Source organism: Macaca fascicularis, chromosome X, assembly GCF_037993035.2.
Source record: "Macaca fascicularis isolate 582-1 chromosome X, T2T-MFA8v1.1".
NCBI lineage: Eukaryota > Metazoa > Chordata > Mammalia > Primates > Cercopithecidae > Macaca > Macaca fascicularis.
Genome location: NC_088395.1, coordinates 118217363 through 118235482, shown reverse-complemented (window position 1 = coordinate 118235482; position 18120 = coordinate 118217363). Strand labels below are relative to the sequence as shown.

Sequence of the window (18120 nt, the reverse complement as noted above, 5' to 3'; positions counted from 1 at the left end):
AACCTCATTATAGTCTTATGAGACACTCAGCAGAAGATCCAGCTAAGCCATGCCCAGATTCCTAACCCACATAAATTGTGAGAAAAGTATGCTGTTTTAAGCTGCCAACTTTATAGTAACAGTGTTACACAGCAAAACATAACTAATACACCTTGCCTTCCGACTACTGTAGTTTCCGTAAGCCTAAAGTCCTTAAGACAAGTGATCAGTGACGAATGAAGCAACCTTTACCCTAATACATGGCTGCCACTCCTGGCAGTCCCAAATGAGCTTGGTGCTACTTTAGAATAAGTATTTTCTCAAAGTATGATCCACAGCCTACCTACATCAGAATGCTTAGGCACACTTGTTTAAAAAACAGATTCGTGGTCCCATCCTGACCTCAAATTTTGTGACAGTAGGCGCAGGAACCTACCTTTCTAACAAGCACTGTAATTCTTATACAACTAAAGTTTGAGAACCATGTAATTAGATAGTTCTGAACTTTCTTCTAGCAATACAAAACGAACCTGAACAAAACCCCCAAAGTCTGGGCATCTCACAATACATCTCTTTGGTAAAACTCTCCCCCCATTAAAAATATATATCCTAACATATGTGTATGTGTGAATATGTAACCTAACTCATAAGCTTGCCAGGCCCCTTCCACTTTCAAATGACTATGCACATAAGTATGAAACATAATTATTATAATATCCCCTTTCCCTTTATTACCTATTCTGATTTGAACTCTTGTAATCAGTATGGGCATCCTCACTTCCAGTCACAGCATTATTTCTGTTCTTCTTAGAACCACTTCGAAACAATTTAATCGCAGTTTTCAACTCTTCTTCATCCACAACAAACACATCTTTATAGAGAATTTCATACAATACAGCTGAAGAAAAAATGGCCGAAATTCCAATTGTCAAAATAAGATTTATATTAACTACGTGAAAATAGTCATAAACCTGCGTGTGAATAGGTACCAACAAGGTTTTAAAGGCGCTATTCATGGTAGGTCCCTGAGTGAAAACAAGTCATCTGAAATCACACCCAAAATTTATAAAGCCTTCACATACCCTGACAAACAGCTGCACTTGACTGAAATTGTTTTGAGTACACAGAATCGTAGTGACCACTATTTGAATAGCAGAGTAGAATCTAAAGAAAAACACACAGAACAATTAAGTGAATGTTACACATCTTAAAACCATGAAATTAAGATGATAATTAACTTGAAATTGAGTCAGTAGTCAGTAACTGATAACTATTTGAATTTCTTTTTTTTAAAAGTGATTTTTAAAATCTAAATATAAGGAAACGCAACTTGTACCTCATAAAGATTTTCTTGGCAGTGACTTTTAAATGCCAAGATTAAAATTACTACTAAGGTTACACTGTGAGCCTTAATCACATTAATATGCCAAACAAGTCCTGATTTACAAATTTGCTAAAAAAAAAAAAAAAAAAAAAAAGGAACACTTAGAAATTGAGTTATTGAACATAACAGAAAGCCTAACAGATGCCAAAAGACCCAGCTAACTTCTAAGAATGACTGGAAAAATTAGGTCAAATACCCAAATACTCCAAACTCAGACTAAGGGAGGAAAGGGATTTTATTCAATTATTTAAAAAGTTATCAATTTTGAAAATCTTGTTGATTCTGGGGAGCCGAGCGCATGGCACGAGCGTCACGCCAAACAGCCCGCTCGCCTTCTCCTCGGTGTCGGCCGCCGCCACCTCCCAGAACCTCCTCGTGCCCTCGTGTGCCAGGCCCACGGTGGCCGAGATCCACAGTTCACAGCATGTCCGCCTTGGCCCCTGCTGCGGAGGGAGAGGGAACCCCCACCCAGCCCGCATCCGAGAAAGAACCCGAAATGCCCGGTCCCAGAGAGGAGAGCGAGGAGGAAGAGGACGAGGACAACCAGGAGGAGGAGGAAAAAGAAAAGAGTCTCATCGTGGAAGGCAAGAGGGAAAGAAGAAAGTAGAGAGGTTGACAATGCAAGTCTCTTCCTTACAGAGAGAGCCATTTACAATTGCACAAGGAAAGGGGCAGAAACTTTGTGAAATTGAGAGGATACATTTTTTTCTATGTAAGAAGAAAACCGATGAAGTTAGAAATCTACACAAACTGCTTTACAACAGGCCAGGCACTGTGTCCTCATTAAAGAAGAATGTGGGTCAGTTCAGTGGCTTTCCGTTTGAAAAAGGAAGTGTCCAATATAAAAACAAGGAAGAAATGTTGAAAAAATTTAGAAATGCCATGCTAAAGAACATCTGTGAGGTTCTTGATTTGGAGAGATCAGGTGTAAATAGTGAACTAGTGAAGAGGATCTTGAATTTCTTAATGCATCCAAAGCCTTCTGGCAAACCATAGCCAAAATCTAAAAAAAACTTCTAGCAAAGGCAGTAAAAAGGAACGGAACAGTTCTGGAATGGCAAGGAAGGCTAAGCGAACCAAATGTCCTGAAATTCTGTCAGATGAATCTAATAGTGATGAAGATGAAAAGAAAAACAAGGAAGAGTCTTCAGATGATGAAGATAAAGAAAGTGAAGAGGAGCCACCAAAAAAGATAGCCAAGAGAAAAACCTAAACAGAAAGCTACTTCTAAAAGTAAAAAATCTGTGAAAAGTGCCAATGTTAAGAAAGCAGATAGCAGCACCACCAAGAAGAATCAAAACAGTTCCAAAAAAGAAAGCGAGTCTGAGGATAGTTCAGATGATGAACCTTTAATTAAAAAGTTGAAGAAACCCCCTACAGATGAAGAATTAAAGGAAACAATAAAGAAATTACCGGCCAGTGCTAACTTGGAAGAAGTCACAATGAAACAGATTTGCAAAAAGGTCTATGAAAATTATCCTATTTATGATTTAACTGAAAGAAAATATTTCATAAAAACAACTGTAAAAGAGCTAATTTCTTGAGATAGAGGACAGAGAAGATGACTCGTTCCCATAGATTTGAAGATCTGACTTATACCATTATACCAGCAAAGAGAATGTATTTCCTTTTCTAAATCCTTGTTAAGCAACATTAGAACTTACTGCTGACCTTTTTATCTTGAGTGTTATGTGAATTTGAGTTTGCTATTTTAAATTGCATTTCTATGCCATTTTTAGTTTAAAATCTTACATGGCATTAACTGTTCCTTGCTTTTATAGTTGTATTTTATACATTTTGGGTTTCTTTATATAAGGTCATAGATTCTTGAACTGTTGTGGTTTTTAGTGCACTTAATATTAGCTTGCTTAAGGCACACTTTTAATCAAGTAGAACAAAAACTATTATGACTGGGATTTATACACACAGAGATTGCAGTATTTAGTATATGAAATATTTTGAATACACATCTCTGTCAGTGTGAAAATTCAGTGGCAGTGTGTCCATCATATTAAAAATATACAAGCTACAGTTGTCCAGATGACTGAATTGGAACTTTTCTCCTGCATGTGTATATATGTCAGATTGTCAGCATGACAAAAGTGACAGATGTTATTTTTGTATTTTTAAAAAACAATTTGTTGTATACAAAGTTTTTAAATTTCTTTTGTGCAGACCACTTTTTAAACTCACATAGGTAGGTATCTTTACAGGTGTAGACTATGGAATGTCAGTGTTCAGCCAGACAGTATGATGGAGCAGTGAAAGTCAATTCAGTGATGGAACATGAAGGAACAGACAGTTATCCTGCTTTGTCTCGAAAGTGTCATCAATTTGTAATTTTAGTATTAACTCTGTAAAAGTGTCTGTAAGTACGTTTTATATTAAGGACAGACCAAAAATCAACATATCAAAGCTTCAAAAACTTTGGGAAAGGGTGGGATTAAGTACAAGCACATTTGGCTTATAGTAAATGAACCGATTTTTATTAACTGCTTTTGTCCATATAAAATGCTGATATTTACCGGAAACCTAGCCACCTTCATGATTACGATTAAAGTACCAGATTATAATGCCAGAATATAATGTGCAAGCAATCGTGGATATCTCTGACAAAGTGTATCTCAAAAATAATATACTTTTACATTAAAGAAATTTGATGTTTCTCTGGAGTTGGGGCTCTGGCTTTTAAAGTTCGGCTAATCAGTGTTGATTCTAGATGATCAACATAATGGACCACTCCTGAATGAGACTAATTTTGTCTTTCAAATTTACTGTCTTAAATCAGTTTATTAAATCTGAATTTTAAAACATGCTGCTTATGACAGAATGACACATTTGATGTACCAATTAAGGGTTGAAAAATATCTTTGCATCATGGAACAGAAATATATATGTTGAATGTTAACAGGTATTTTCACAGGTTTGACTTGTTTGATAGTTACTCAGACACTAGGGAAAGGTAAATAGAAGTGAACAAAATAAACAACTAAATAAGACCTAATAATTCGTCTTCGATTTTAAATATTTAATTCATTCTTATAAACCTTGTCAATAAAATTAATCTAAATTTTAAAAAAAGTTATCCATTTAACTGAATAGCAATATATCAATACACTATATAGCACCAATACTGCTAGAGAGACTTCCTCAATGAATTAAGGCACATCTCAGGCTACAAAAATGACAGTTTAACGTCTGAGCTGATTCCTTGAATCCCTAGAGGTTTTTTTTTTCCCCAAAACAATTCAAAGGCCATGCTTGTTAAGCAAAATTTTGTCAGTCAAAATGTTGCATGTGATGAAATTTGTTTACATAACTGTTCAAAAACCTTTCTGAATTTTTGTTAAAAAAATCTGTCTTTGCCAGGTGGGGTGGTGTGTGCCTCTAGTCTCAGCTACTACGGCAGGAGGGTCACTTGAGCCCAGGGGTTTGAAGCTGTAGTGTGCTATGATCTCACCTGTGAATAGCCACTGCACTCCAGCCTAGGCAACATAGTGAGATCCCCATCTCTTAAAAAAAAATCTGTCTTATATAAGGGATATAATCCCTAGTGATTAAGGTTCTTCCATTTTGAAGGTATCAGCAACCTGAGTTACTCAAAATGATTCTGCAATCTGTAGAAAGATGTTGCCACCAAGCCTCCTTGGCAGAAAAAAAAATTATCCTAAGCATTCTTTTTTTCTATCTTCCTACTCTTCCCTGGGCTAACTTCTCCCAATAATCCAGTTATTTGATCCCAGGTCTATTATTCTTCACTCATCTTTTTGGAAATCACAATTCTATTTCAGTAATAATCCATTTCAAAGTACTGAAGTCAAAAGTCAAGCTAAAGTAACTCACAGTAAAGTTTAAGTTATAAGTTTCTCCTACCACAAGGGGTATCTGCATTTAAGAGTTTATTAACCCATAAGAACAGTGAGCAGATTGTGAGCAGAGAAACCCTTTGTATTTTGGGCTACAAGAACTGGGAACTCTAAAAAGTATTAATAACTAGAGGTAGCTGTTAAGGAATAAAGGAATTCAGTTAACCAGACTGATGAACAAGCAGTTCTTATAGAAAGAAGACAGACAACTATATAATTTCTCTATTAAAGTAGCAAGAATTTCCATTTTGACTGGAAGAGGCAAAACAAGGCATGATGGCTTTTATGTTTCTCATGGTATCCCAACATGAAATAATAATTCATACATACTTGTGGGTGATTTGTTTGGGAGTGGGCAGATGGGATGTAATTAATGGCAGTAAACTAGTGAAAAAATGGGGTAGACCTATATTACTAAGAAGGATATTTAAAAAGAACAAGTAACAATGTTAAATATGAGCCCATTTACATTTAAAAGACAAATACAAAGAAAATGATACAGAAAGATACTCACCAATACTTAATAGTTTGTTACTTTGAAGTACATGAGAACCAATACTTGTTACTTCGAAGTGCATAAGATTGAAGAGGATGAGTGGGGACTTTCTTACTCTACGTTTCCAGACTTAATTTTATTTTGTTTTTCATATAAGTACGTACTTCTATTTAGATAGAGCAAATGAGCTGAGTGAAGATGGCTCGATTTCAGCTGAATACACTTAAGAAACTGAAGATAACTATGTAGAATGCAGAATTAAGTCAACACAGAAGGTGAAAGATACCGAAGTGAATATTAGACATTTATTTCTATGAAAGTTTGTTCTAAAATATTTTTAGAAGGTTCGTTAATAATGGTCACGCCTATAATAAAGTCATTTTTATTTATTTATTTTTGAGATGGAGTCTTGCTCTGTCGCCCAGGCTGGAGTGCAGTGGTGAAATCTCGGCTCACACAACCTCCGCCTCCTGGGCTCAAGCGATTCTTCTACCTCAGCCTCCCGAGTAGCTGGAATTACAGGCATGCACCACCACACCCAGCTAATTTGGGTATTTTTAGTAGATACGGGGTTTCACCATATTGGCCGGGCTGGTCTCAAACTCCTGACCTCAAGTGATCCACCTGCCTCGACCTCCCAAAGTGCTGGGATTACAGGCATGAGCCACCACACCCGGCCTCATTTTTAAAAACTCGGTCCTGATGCCAATCTTAGGAGGGTGAACTGAGATAAAGCAACAAAGTTTTAGGGAAAGTAAAGCATCACAGAATAAAAGCACCTGGCTTTTCAATATAAACACACACCCCCACTCTATAAATTCCCAAATCAGACATATATATGCACTATCCTGTACATGCAAATACCCAAGTGCTGGTAAGCATTAGCTCTGTATACATGTATGGATATTTGTAGGTTGTACACACTCAAAAGGTCTGACATTTTTGTATTCTCATGGTTCCCAGTGGGTAATGTTCCCCCTAAATTAGCTAAATAATCTCTCTGTAAGATACACAAGACATTTAAAATGGAACTGTATAACTGCAGGAACTAAGTGGTGGGTACATGAATGTTTACTACATGAGTCTTCAAACTTCTCTCTGTATGAAAAATTTCAGAATACAATGTTGGGGAAAAACTGAACTGGAAGTTTAAAGATCCCTGGTAAAGATCCAAATTTCATCTCAAGCAATGCTATGTACAACTGCTTAGATACAAAAGCTAACACTCCTCTTCCTCAAACAATTCAGATTATGTCACACCTTTGCCTAAAAACTTTCCATTAGTGTTTCGGGTCAGGTGTGCTGGTGTCTGAAATTTACTTTAAAATACATCAAAAAAGAAAGATGGACAGATGAATGGATCGAGGAATAGATGTTATAAGAATACTAAGATGTTAACAGCAGATTCTAGGTGGTGGGTAAGTATATAGATGCTCACTGTAAAATTCTGTTAACTTTTCTGTATGTTTGAACATCATAATAAAATGTTGGGAAAAAGTTTCAAATGACTATTCTGTACAATGAAAAGACAAATTATTTGGCATGGCTTGCTCTACCTCTTACTATGTAACTGTAGCCTATCTTTCCAGCATCACCCTCCTCACATCCAACTACTTAAGTGCCAAAGGGTCTCTTGCTTCTATGCCTCTGTATATAGTGTTTCCTCTGAATACACTGCTCTTCATATTTGACGGACTCTTTTATATTCCACTTAAATGTCACTACCACCATGAAGCTTTCTAAACTCCCTCAAGCAGAAAGAAGGGGTTTTTCCTTTGTGCTTTTAGCACAGTTTTTATTATTATAAAACTTACCACTTTGCTGTAATTAACCCTTTGCAGTTCTGTCTTCATTGCCCCTTAAGCTCTTGGAGGGCAAGGATTTCACTGTATTCATTTTGGTGTCCCCAAAGCTCAGAAAAGAGATAATTAATGTACCTCATTCGTACTTATCTTCTAAGTTATCTCCTACTCAGTCTTCTCTATTCCTAATGCTACTTCTCCTTAGTTGAGATATTCCCCCTCAATTACCATAACAGCATCCTAACAGTTCTCCTGGTCTCTAGTCTTGTCTTGCCATCATTAAAATTTTGTCTAAATTGTGTTCCATGTTGTGAAATAAGACATATAAAACTCAAACACTATGTAGTCTATATTTCACTAATAAAATAATCAGGATAAAGGTTTTTCTTTTATAAACTTTTTGGAGGAGAAACTGTATGCTGAAAAACAATTTATCTGCTGAGTATTCTCAACTAACAATCAAGTACCTTACCAGGCAGTAGTAGACACTGTCACTTCCCTCAAGAAACTTTCAGATAATGGAAGAAATACATATGAAGACAAACACAATATAATAAATACTACAATTACTTGGGAGCTGCTAGGGGAGAACAAAGTGAGAAAATGACTCCAGGGGCATTGGGAAAGTTTCAAACACAAAGACACAAAGTATGAAAGGCAGAATACCTGGAAGCATGGCATAATAAGGATGGAAGAAAATAAAGCTGCTTTGGGACCTTTCAGGATGCTGAATGCCTAGCTTCAAAGTTTGAACCTTATCCTTTTTAGTCACTGAGAAGCCATTTAGGGTTTGGGGTGGCTTTTTTCCTATCACAGAGAAATGACAATCAGATCTGTTTAGAGGGCTAACAACACTGAGATTAACTGACTAGAGAGGAAAATGCTAGTAACAGAGAAACCCGTCATTCAGACTATGCTTTTCGTTAATTAGGTTAAAAAATGATTTAATATCCAGGCAAGCCAGAAGCATCATTCAACTTCTTTTATATAAGTCAACATTCACTCATCTTCTTACCTTGTCTTCATAGCCATTATCTGTGACATAAGTTGGAGGTTTTCCAGGAAAGCGATAAAGAATGAAATCCCGACTACATGGGGAAAACAAAGGTTAAGTGGGAAGACATAATTTGGCATATGTAAGAGATGGTTATAGGAACAACTATTTCTGCTTTTAAATTGCCTACCTTATTCATATAAAGCAATATAAATATCCGGTTTAATGTTTGGCTTTAAAATAATCCAAAAGGGCTAAATGACGTTAATTCAAAGTAGATGGCTAATTGCCCCTAAAGTCCTATGGATTTTTTTTTTTTAATGTATCTTAATTTGGGAGGAGAAGGGGTAAAGACAATGAATTTTTAATTGTATGTATGGCTGTGAGTTGGGGGGTGGTGCTCTCCTTTATTTTTTGGCAAAAGGCTAGAAAATAGGCATTTCAGCTTTTGCAGACTATATGGTTTATTCAACTTTGCTTTGGTAGCATGAAAGCAGCACAGACAATGCATAAGTGAATGAGCATGACTGTGTTCCAACAAAGCTTTATAGACACTGAAATCTGAATTTTATATAATTTTTCCATCCCATGAAACATTCTTCTTTTGACTTTTCAACCATTTAAAATATTTTAACACTCTCTCTTAGCTTTCTTCATTCTAGATATCAACACATCAAATCTCAAATTTCCCCAATCCCGAAGAGACCGTTAATTGAGATCTTATACACACATGCATGCAAACACCCACTCTCAAAGAAAAGAGGATATAACTTACTTATAAATTAGAGAAAGAGCTCTTATTTCCAGCTGGCCAGCACTTTCCTAAACATAAATAGTGTATAGAGTTTTAAAAAAACATTCTGTAGCTAGGAGGTAGTTTTTTCAAGTTCAACAAATTTTTAGCTGCTTAGCACTATTTTAGATGAAGATTTTGTAGAACACACTATAACCTGTTTTAAGGCTTGGAATACTGTGATAGCTACTTATTAACATAAACTTATCCTGAAAAAAGGATCTAAAGCCCTACTTAGCCATTAAGTAATAAGGACAGTTAATAGGAGAGATTTTAAAAACACAATAAAGATGGAACTAGTATAATAAAAAGGCAGTAGGGATTTAGTAAATGTGTTTTTTAAGTCCAGAACCATGGAATTAACTTTATCATATAAAAATTATTTCTAAATAAAGTATGAATTTATGAATTTTACTCCCACATAAAAGGAAGAAAACTACAAATCAGGGGAATTGTTTAATAACAAAATAATGACCTCTTGGTAAAATTCATTACCACCCTCCTCCTCCATTAAAGTGAAAAGGCTTAAGCTTCTCCTGTTTCCAAGTAGTATATACTCTTTTGCTAGTCTATGGTTGATGGGATTCTTAACACACAATTATCAATATTCGACACAAACCAATAGGTCAATTTTCATCCTCTAAACTTATGCACGAACTATTGGATTCAACACAGTTGACTACTAAATAAAATAGTTGGGGTCTGGCTAAAATAATACAGCTGAATGAATAAATTTACATTACTATTCCAAATAACTCTGAAAAGATTAAACCCCCATATTTGATCTTACCTTGGGATCTCCCAACCGTTCCAGGTATTTCTCAAAAGATCCCTCCACATACTTCAAAAATAAAACAAACTCGACTTAACCAAATACACAGCATTACTGAAATCTGATTATATTCTACAATATTATCCTGCAATGGGTTTTTTGCTCAGCTCAACAATTATGGTAGTAAGTTTCTACTTTGCACAGCACCTCAAGAAGATTTGCACATACACAAAAGTCATGAGTGGAGAAAAACTGGAGTATAAAAATATCTTAGGAATTGGTCCTGGCATATCCACATACCAGTGCATTTCATCAAATGGTATGCTTTTGAGTTTCATTTGAAACGCCGATTTAAGTAATGACAATTTTCATAAATCAAGCAAGACCAGTATTTCTAAGGATTTCAAATTTCACAAGACATGCATTTACAAAATTAAACTGAGGAACTTTAAAGAGAATTTCATTCGTTTCTAAAAAGACCATGGGACAAGGGAACTTTTTAGGGGTGATGGAAACATTCTATATCTTGACTGTAGTGGCAGTTCCATGATTGCATATTATCGCCAAAACTAAAAATGGTAAACTTAAAATGATGAGTTTTATTGTATGTAAAATATGCCTCAATAAAAATGAAATTAAACTCAGGACTGTAATAGATTTATTTCTAGTTCCATGGATACATATTAGACTTTTAAAAAATCATTTAAATTTTCCTTTTAAAAAGTTTTGAGATATAAATGACACACAGGCCGGGTACGGTGGCTCACGCCCGTAATTCCAGCACTTTGGGAGGCCAAAGTGGGCAGATCATGAGGTCAGGAGATCAAGACCATCCTGGCTAATACGGTGAAACCCCATCTCTACTAAAAACACAAAAAAAATTAGCCGGGCATGGTGGCGGGCACCTGTAGTCCCAGCTACTTGGGAGGCTGAGGCAGGAGAATGGCATGAACCCAGGAGGCAGAGCTTACAGTGAGCCAAAATCATGCCACTGCACTCCAGCCTGGGCAACAGAGCAAGACTCCGTCTCAAATAAGTAAATAAATAAATAAATAAATGACATACAATAAACTGCCCAACTTAAATAGTACAAATTTTGACTTATGTATACAACCATGAAATCATCATCACAATTGAGATAGTGAATATATCACTTCCATAAGTATCCTTGTGCCCCTCTATAACTCATATATAACCACTGATCTGCTTTCTGTCACTATAGATTGGCTTGTATTTTTTCTAGAGTTTTATATAAGGGAAATCAAACAGTATAAACTTTGCAGGGGATTTGGTTTCTATCACTCAGTATTGAATTGAAATTCATTTATGTAGTTTTAAAATTTTACACACATCTTTGTTATTCAAAATGTTGTCCACAAACCAATAGCAAACATTACTTCAGAGTTTGTTAAAAATGCAGAAATCTCCACTGAGCGCAGTGGCTCACACCTGTAGTCTCAGCACTTTGGGAGGCCAAGACGGGCAGATCACTTGAGCCCAGGAGTCTGAGACCAGTCTGGGCAACATGGCAAAAACCCCATCGCTACTAAAAACACAAAAAACTTAGCCCAGTGAGGTGGTGTGTGCCTGTAGTCCCAAGTTACTTTGGAGGCTGAGGTGGGAGGATTGCTTCAGCCTGGTAGAGGACGCAGCAAGCCGTGATCCTGCCACTGCACTCCAGCCTGGGCAACAGAGTAAGACCCTGTCTCAAGGTAAGAAAAAAAAGAAATCTCGGGCCACAACTCAGACCTACTGAATCAAAACCTGTATTTTAACAAGATCTCCAGGTGATTTGTATGCACAGAAACACTTGAGATGCACTGCTTTACACTGTGGTCTTGCATTTGAAGTAATGTCACGAATAATCCTTTCTCCAGGTGTAGAGAAGACTACAATCAACTTCAAGGTAACAAGCTTTTAAGTCAAGAAGTCTTCACATAGTTTTAAAATTCACTGAAACCAGTTGAGAAAATTAAGAGTAAAACTCGAACAGCAGGCAAATACCCACAATAAATAGAAGAAACAAATAGCACTGGAAGGGCCAGAAGTGTTTTAAAACACACACACACACACACACACACACACACACACACACACACACAAAAGGAAGCCTCCAATTTCATTAACAAGAATTCAAATACATGAAGGTGTACAAATGTCTTCTGTAAGTTGTTTTACCTAAAGTTAATCATTAGTGGCAGAGCTCTAATTACACAATTTGTCACATGGAAAGACTAGATACTTAGACTCATTTGTTCCCCAACAACTAAGTTTTACAAGATTCCTCAAATTGACTGGCTGAAGATTACTGTCCACAGGATTAAGCAAGAAAATAGAGGGGGTTCCCATTTGTACATATTTTAAAATATGCACTGCAAAACATTAACAGAGCCAAACCTTTCATGAATTATTATTAATTGTTCAATAAAACTGTATGGATAATATAAAACAGCAATCAAAATGTAACTTTTTAGGGTCTGGAGTTCTTGGTGTAGGACGAGGTAAGTAGTGGGAAAATGTAGATTATTCTTGATTTTTAATTAACCTTGAATTTTAAACAACCTAATTCTAGCAGAGGGTCCAGAAGCACGTTAGCTACTGGGAAGGGAACCAGTTGGGAATTAAATATTTGCTATTGAGGAGACTGCATGATATAGTTTAATTTTGGTAGGTGCTCACAATTACTTTCCCACCTGCTACATAGTCTACCAGCACTCCCCTGGGTATGTATTCTACTTACAGACTCAAAAGTTTGTTGATTTTCCCTCATATATGAGACACAAGCCTTCCTGATTTCCAAATGATGGACCTGGCTGCAAAACAACTAAAAAGAAGAGAAAGACCAGCCCACTGTCAGTAGTCATTTAAAACAGGCACTTCTAAATCAAGACTATGAACTGGACACTTAAGCCTTCCTTATTCAGAACATATGTAGAAAATTCGGAAATTAAATCATCTTACTCTAAGTTTTTCTTAATATCATCTTCAACGAAATTGGGGAAGGATGACTGTCATGCCCCATCCCCTTTTCTACTCCTTATGTGCACAGCCTATAATTTTTTTCTTAGGTATTAGAGGAAGCAGGGGATGCTTACAAAGGATCAGGATATATTTCAAAGTTGTCTTTAGCCTCATCTTACCCCTCCTACATTAAAAACTAGCATTTAAAAAACAGAAAAGATAGCAAAGGTACAGCAATATAGACTATTCAGCAAAGGCATGCGCCAAGCTAATAAGAGCAAGCAGCTTCTCTCTAGGACCTGATAAGCCTGATGTTTTCACTAGAAAGCAGGGGAATTTTTTTGTTTCTTTTGGCAAACTACAGGACCATCCCATGTCTCAAACTCTGAAAACTCAGTACAGGGAAGATATGTTTTCCTTTTACCTGCTCCGAAATAGCCCGAAAGAGGCAAGAGGCATCCTTGGCAGTCAGCTTTCGAAACAGCCCTAAGCTGCCTAAATATTCATCCATTGATGCCTCATTCAAAGACTTCTGGCTGCAGTAGTTTTTCCATCCTTTATGCATTTTGTACAGGGTGGGGGTGAGAGGGAGAGGAAAAAAAGTGTGGCAAGAGGGAAAAAGCAGGGTGCAGGTAGGATGGGTAGCAGTAACAAGGGCTTGCTTATGCAGGTATCCGGAAAGCAGCCCAAAGTCTAGGCCTGAGAAGGCAGTTGAAGTCAGCGCTGCAGAATCTTGGCACTTCCCAGGAGCAGAAGCAATGGACTTGGCTTGCCCAGGACAAGTCAGGACCCTGTGAAAAGAAGAGGAAGAGCCAATCCTCCTAGGAATAGGGAACTCAGACTGAGGAGGAGACGTGGGAGGGAGGGAGAAAGTGCTTAGAGTTACCTCCTTGGGAAAGAGTGGGATTAACCCAATCAGACCAAGGTTGAGAAAAGTATGCATAAGCAGCTGAGCTTTGGGACTAGAAGGAAACTGACTTTGCAGCTTAACTCAGGGCAACTGCTGCACGAGGCTGAAAAGGGACTACAATAAGGCTCAGGTGTGTAGGTTGCAGCCTGGTCAACATTACATTGCTTTAAGATCTCTAGCTGAATATTCAACTAGTCTCTCCCCCAAATTCCCTGCTCCTTTCATAGTTTCAGGGAAACATGGAGGGAGGGAATCTTGATGAACCTAGTTAACCTGTGAGTATTTGCATTAGTATCTTTTTAATACACACAAAAAAGGAGAAGGAACTTCCCTTAATCTATAGTGGCAGAGGGCACAGTTCAAGCTAAGTACCAAAGCTATTACCTGGATATTCCAGATATAGGGTTGAAGTAATCTTCTAATTCTAGATAATAATCTCTGCCAGGATCACAGAAACTAAATCTTATTGGCCATGCTAGGGAAACCTTATACAATTCTTGACTAAGGCCTCCAAAGTATTATATGGCACCAATAAAAAAGAAAAATGCAAAAAAAAAAAAAAGTGTGTTTCTTTAAAAATGGAAATAAAAATTTAAATGGAAGCAGCATGAAAATATCCATAAACTTTCTAATAGACTACATTTGAAATGGTATGGTACAGTATGAGATGAGGTAGACAATGAGAGATGTGTTTCAATGTTTTACTAGCATACTTTTCCAGAAACATAACTCTGGATTCTGAGAAAAAACACAGAAAATAGTAAGTGCCAAAGGCAGGCCCAATTGCTTGTATTATTTGTTCCTATTATCTATGCTATCTAGCGTCTTTTATTTTTATTTAAACGCAAAAATCCAATTCCTTTCTTACATTTTTTAAGTATTAAAAAAATAAATAGGTCAAAAGTTGGCTTTAGAGAAGGCACAACATTAAGCTGCTTTCAAAATTGTTTTTTCTTTTTTTTCTTTTTCTTCTTCTTTTTTTTTTTTTTTTTTTTTTGTATCTGTGGATCCAGTAGTAATCATGACTGCTCCCTCTAGGAAAAGGAGCAATATTTTATAATTTAGGAATGAAATAATATTTGACATGGTAAAAAAGTATAAATCTTGACTTCCTTAGCATGCCAATTTGAAATTACCTTAATTTCTTTTTTTTTTTTTTTTTTTTTTTTTTTTTTTTAATGGTCTCACTCTGTCACTAAGGCTGAAGTGCAAATGCAGTGGTGTGAATACAGCTGACTGCAGCCTCAACCTCCTGGGCTCAAACAATCCTCCTACCTCAGCCTCCCAAGTAGCTAAGACCACAGGTGCATACCACCACAACCAGCTAATTTTTGTATTTTCTGTAGAGTTGGGGTCTTGCCACATTGCCCAGCTGGTCTCAAACTCCTGGGTTAAAGCTATCCTCCCACCTCAGCTTCACAATGTGCTGGAATTACAGCCATTGAGCCACCATGTCCAGCCACTAATTTCTTTTGTAAAGAAACTGTCACACTGGAGAAGTGATGCCTTTTGCAAAAGTTCTGAAACACACTGATTGGGAAGAGAGATTGCCATCTTTCGACAAGGTCACTAATTCACTGAGAAAAATTAATTAAGGGTTATAATTTGGCCAGGTGTGATGGCTCACACCTGTGATCCCAGCCCTTTGGGAGGGCGAGGAGGGCAGATCATGAGGTCAGGAGATCGAGACTATCCTGGCTAACATGGTGAAACCCCATCTCTACTAAAAATACAAAAAATTAGTTGGGTGTGGTGGGCACCTATAGTCCCAGCTACTCCGGAGGCTGAGGCAGGAGAATGGTGTGAGCCGAGATCGCGCCACTGCACTCCAGCCTGGGCAACAGAGAGAGACTCCATCTCAAAAAAAAGGATAATTTAAAAGTTAATTTGTTTCCAGCATATTGTACTTGTAGAGAAAAACACAAATGCTTCACACATCTGCTTTTTAAACTAAAAATAAGTATGATATATAAAACAATGCAATCTAAATGCTTCATTTTGAGGAAGGGAATGGGAGAAGGGAAAATGGGAGAGGGAGGGAATCAGAAAAGTAATAGAAAACTGAAAAAAAGAAAAACATAAGTAGGGACAGGAAGACAAAAGGAGACAGAGCAAAAGAAAAAACACACAGGGAAGCACACAGAAGTAGATCCACACAAATATGGTCCATCGATTTTTGATAAAGGTGCAAAATCAGTTCAATAGCAAAAAGATAGCATTTTCATCAAGTGGTGCCAGAACAATTGACCATCCACATGCAAAAAAAGGATCCTCAACCTATATCTCACATCTTGTACTATAAGTAACTCAAAGTGGCATAAATGTAAAATCAAACTTCAAAATTTTGAAAAATAAAATATAGGAGAAAATCTTTAAGATCCTGAATTAGGTAGTGAGTTCTCAGATACATAACAGGGAAAAAAAAATTAACTCGATTTTATCAAAATTTAAAACTTTTGCTCTGCAAATGACATTGTTAGAATGAAAACACAAGCCAAAACGGGGAGAAAATATTTTTACAACACATATCTAACCAGAAAAACTTTGTACTAAAATATGTAAAGAACTCTGAAAAGTCAACAATAAAAAAAATCCAATTTCTTAAATAGACAAAAGATTTGAATACACATTTCACCAAAGATACAAGAATGGCTAATGAGCACATAAAAAGATATTTGAAATCATCGATCGTTAGGAAAACGGAAATTAGAATCACAGTAAGACATCATTACATACCCACCAGGATAGCTATAATAAATAATACAAACAATAGCATTAACAAGGATTGGAGAAACTGGTCCTAAGAAGATGGAAGCAAAAACTGTATGATTCCAAAAGGAATATGATTCCATTTATAAGAAATATGCCAAAAGGGTAAATCTAGAGACAGAAAGCAGATGAAGTAGTTGCCCGGGGATGGAGTGAAAATAGGCACTGACTACAAATAAGCACAAATAATCTTTCTGGAATAACAAAAATCTACTAAAACTATTTTGTGGTGATATGTGTACAATTCTGTATATTCACTAAAAATTAAATTGTACTCTTAAAACTGGTAAATTTAACGGCTTTCAGGTATGTCACATACCATATAATTCACTCACCTAAAGCATACAATTCGATGGTTTGTTGTATAGAGTTGTGCATCCATCACCATAATCAACTTTAGAGCATTGTCTTTATCCCAAAATGAAACTCTGCATCCTGTAGCTGTCAACCTCTAATCCCTCTATCCCCACCAACCCCAGACAACCACTAATCTACTTCCTGAATCTATAGATTTCCCTATTCTGAACATTTCAAATAAATGGGATCATAAAATATGTGGTCTTATGTGACTCGCTTCTTTTACTTAGCATAAGGTTTTCAAAGTCCACCCATGTTGTAGCATGGTGCATCACTACATAGTTCAATCCACTGTATAAAACAAAATTTGTTCATCCATTCATTAGCTGATAGAAATTTGGGTTGTTTCCACTTTTGGGCTATTATGAATAGTATTTCCATAAATATTCACATGCAAGTTTTTGTTTTGACTTATGTTTTCAATTATTTTAGGCATAATACCTATGAGTGGAGTTACTGGATCATATGGTAACTCTATTTAACCTAATGTTAGGAACTGTCAAACTTTTTCAGAGCAACTGCACCATTTTACATTCTTACCAATAGTGTATGAGGGTTCAATTTTTCTCTAGATCCTTATCAACACCTGTTATTTTCCATCTTTTGATTATAGTCAACCTGGTGGGTGTGAAGTAGTATCTCACTGTGGTTTTGATTTGCATTTCCCCAGTGGCTAATGATAGTGAGCATCTTTTCATCTGCTTATTGACCATTTGTATATCTTTAATGAGATACCACTACATACATCTTAGAATAACTAAAATAATTTTTTTAACTGACAATACCAAGTGTTGAAAAGGATATAGAACAACTGGAACTCTCTCATATGTTGCTAGTGGGAATGTAAAATAGTACAACCACTGTGGAAAACAGTTTAGCAGTTTCTTATAAAATTGAACAGAGTTACCATATGATCAAGCAATCCCACTTCTAGGTATCTACATAAGAGAAATGGTAACACAAAAACCTCTATGTGAATGTTCATAGTAGCTTTATCCATAATCATGAACTCTCAAAACTGGAAACAATCTAAACAT

General features: G+C 36.4%; 1 protein-coding gene and 1 pseudogene across 31 annotated transcripts in view; one reads left to right on the top strand and one right to left on the bottom strand.

Annotated features, from left to right (window-relative positions):
* Positions 1-18120, bottom strand: part of ALG13 (ALG13 UDP-N-acetylglucosaminyltransferase subunit) — an 82198-nt gene that overhangs the window by 42049 nt on the left and 22029 nt on the right. For 24 of the 31 annotated variants that reach the window (XR_012429842.1, XR_012429843.1, XM_074029120.1 and 21 more), the window contains exons 4-10: positions 13472-13838; positions 12827-12910; positions 10105-10155; positions 9297-9343; positions 8543-8615; positions 1062-1143; positions 715-877 (exon numbers count right to left, since the gene is read on the bottom strand). Coding sequence is in view for 27 of the 31 variants with exons in the window: in XM_074029120.1 (XP_073885221.1) it covers positions 715-877; positions 1062-1143; positions 8543-8615; positions 9297-9343; positions 10105-10155; positions 12827-12910; positions 13472-13838 (867 nt within the window). In the remaining 4 variants the exon portion in view is untranslated. Of the gene's footprint in view, positions 1-714; positions 878-1061; positions 1144-8542; positions 8616-9296; positions 9344-10104; positions 10156-12826; positions 12911-13471; positions 13839-18120 lie in introns of those variants that run through there. The other 7 variants (XM_074029128.1, XM_074029131.1, XM_074029132.1 and 4 more) reach the window with 2 other exon arrangements.
* On the top strand, positions 1788-3040 carry LOC102144045 (protein DEK pseudogene; annotated as a pseudogene).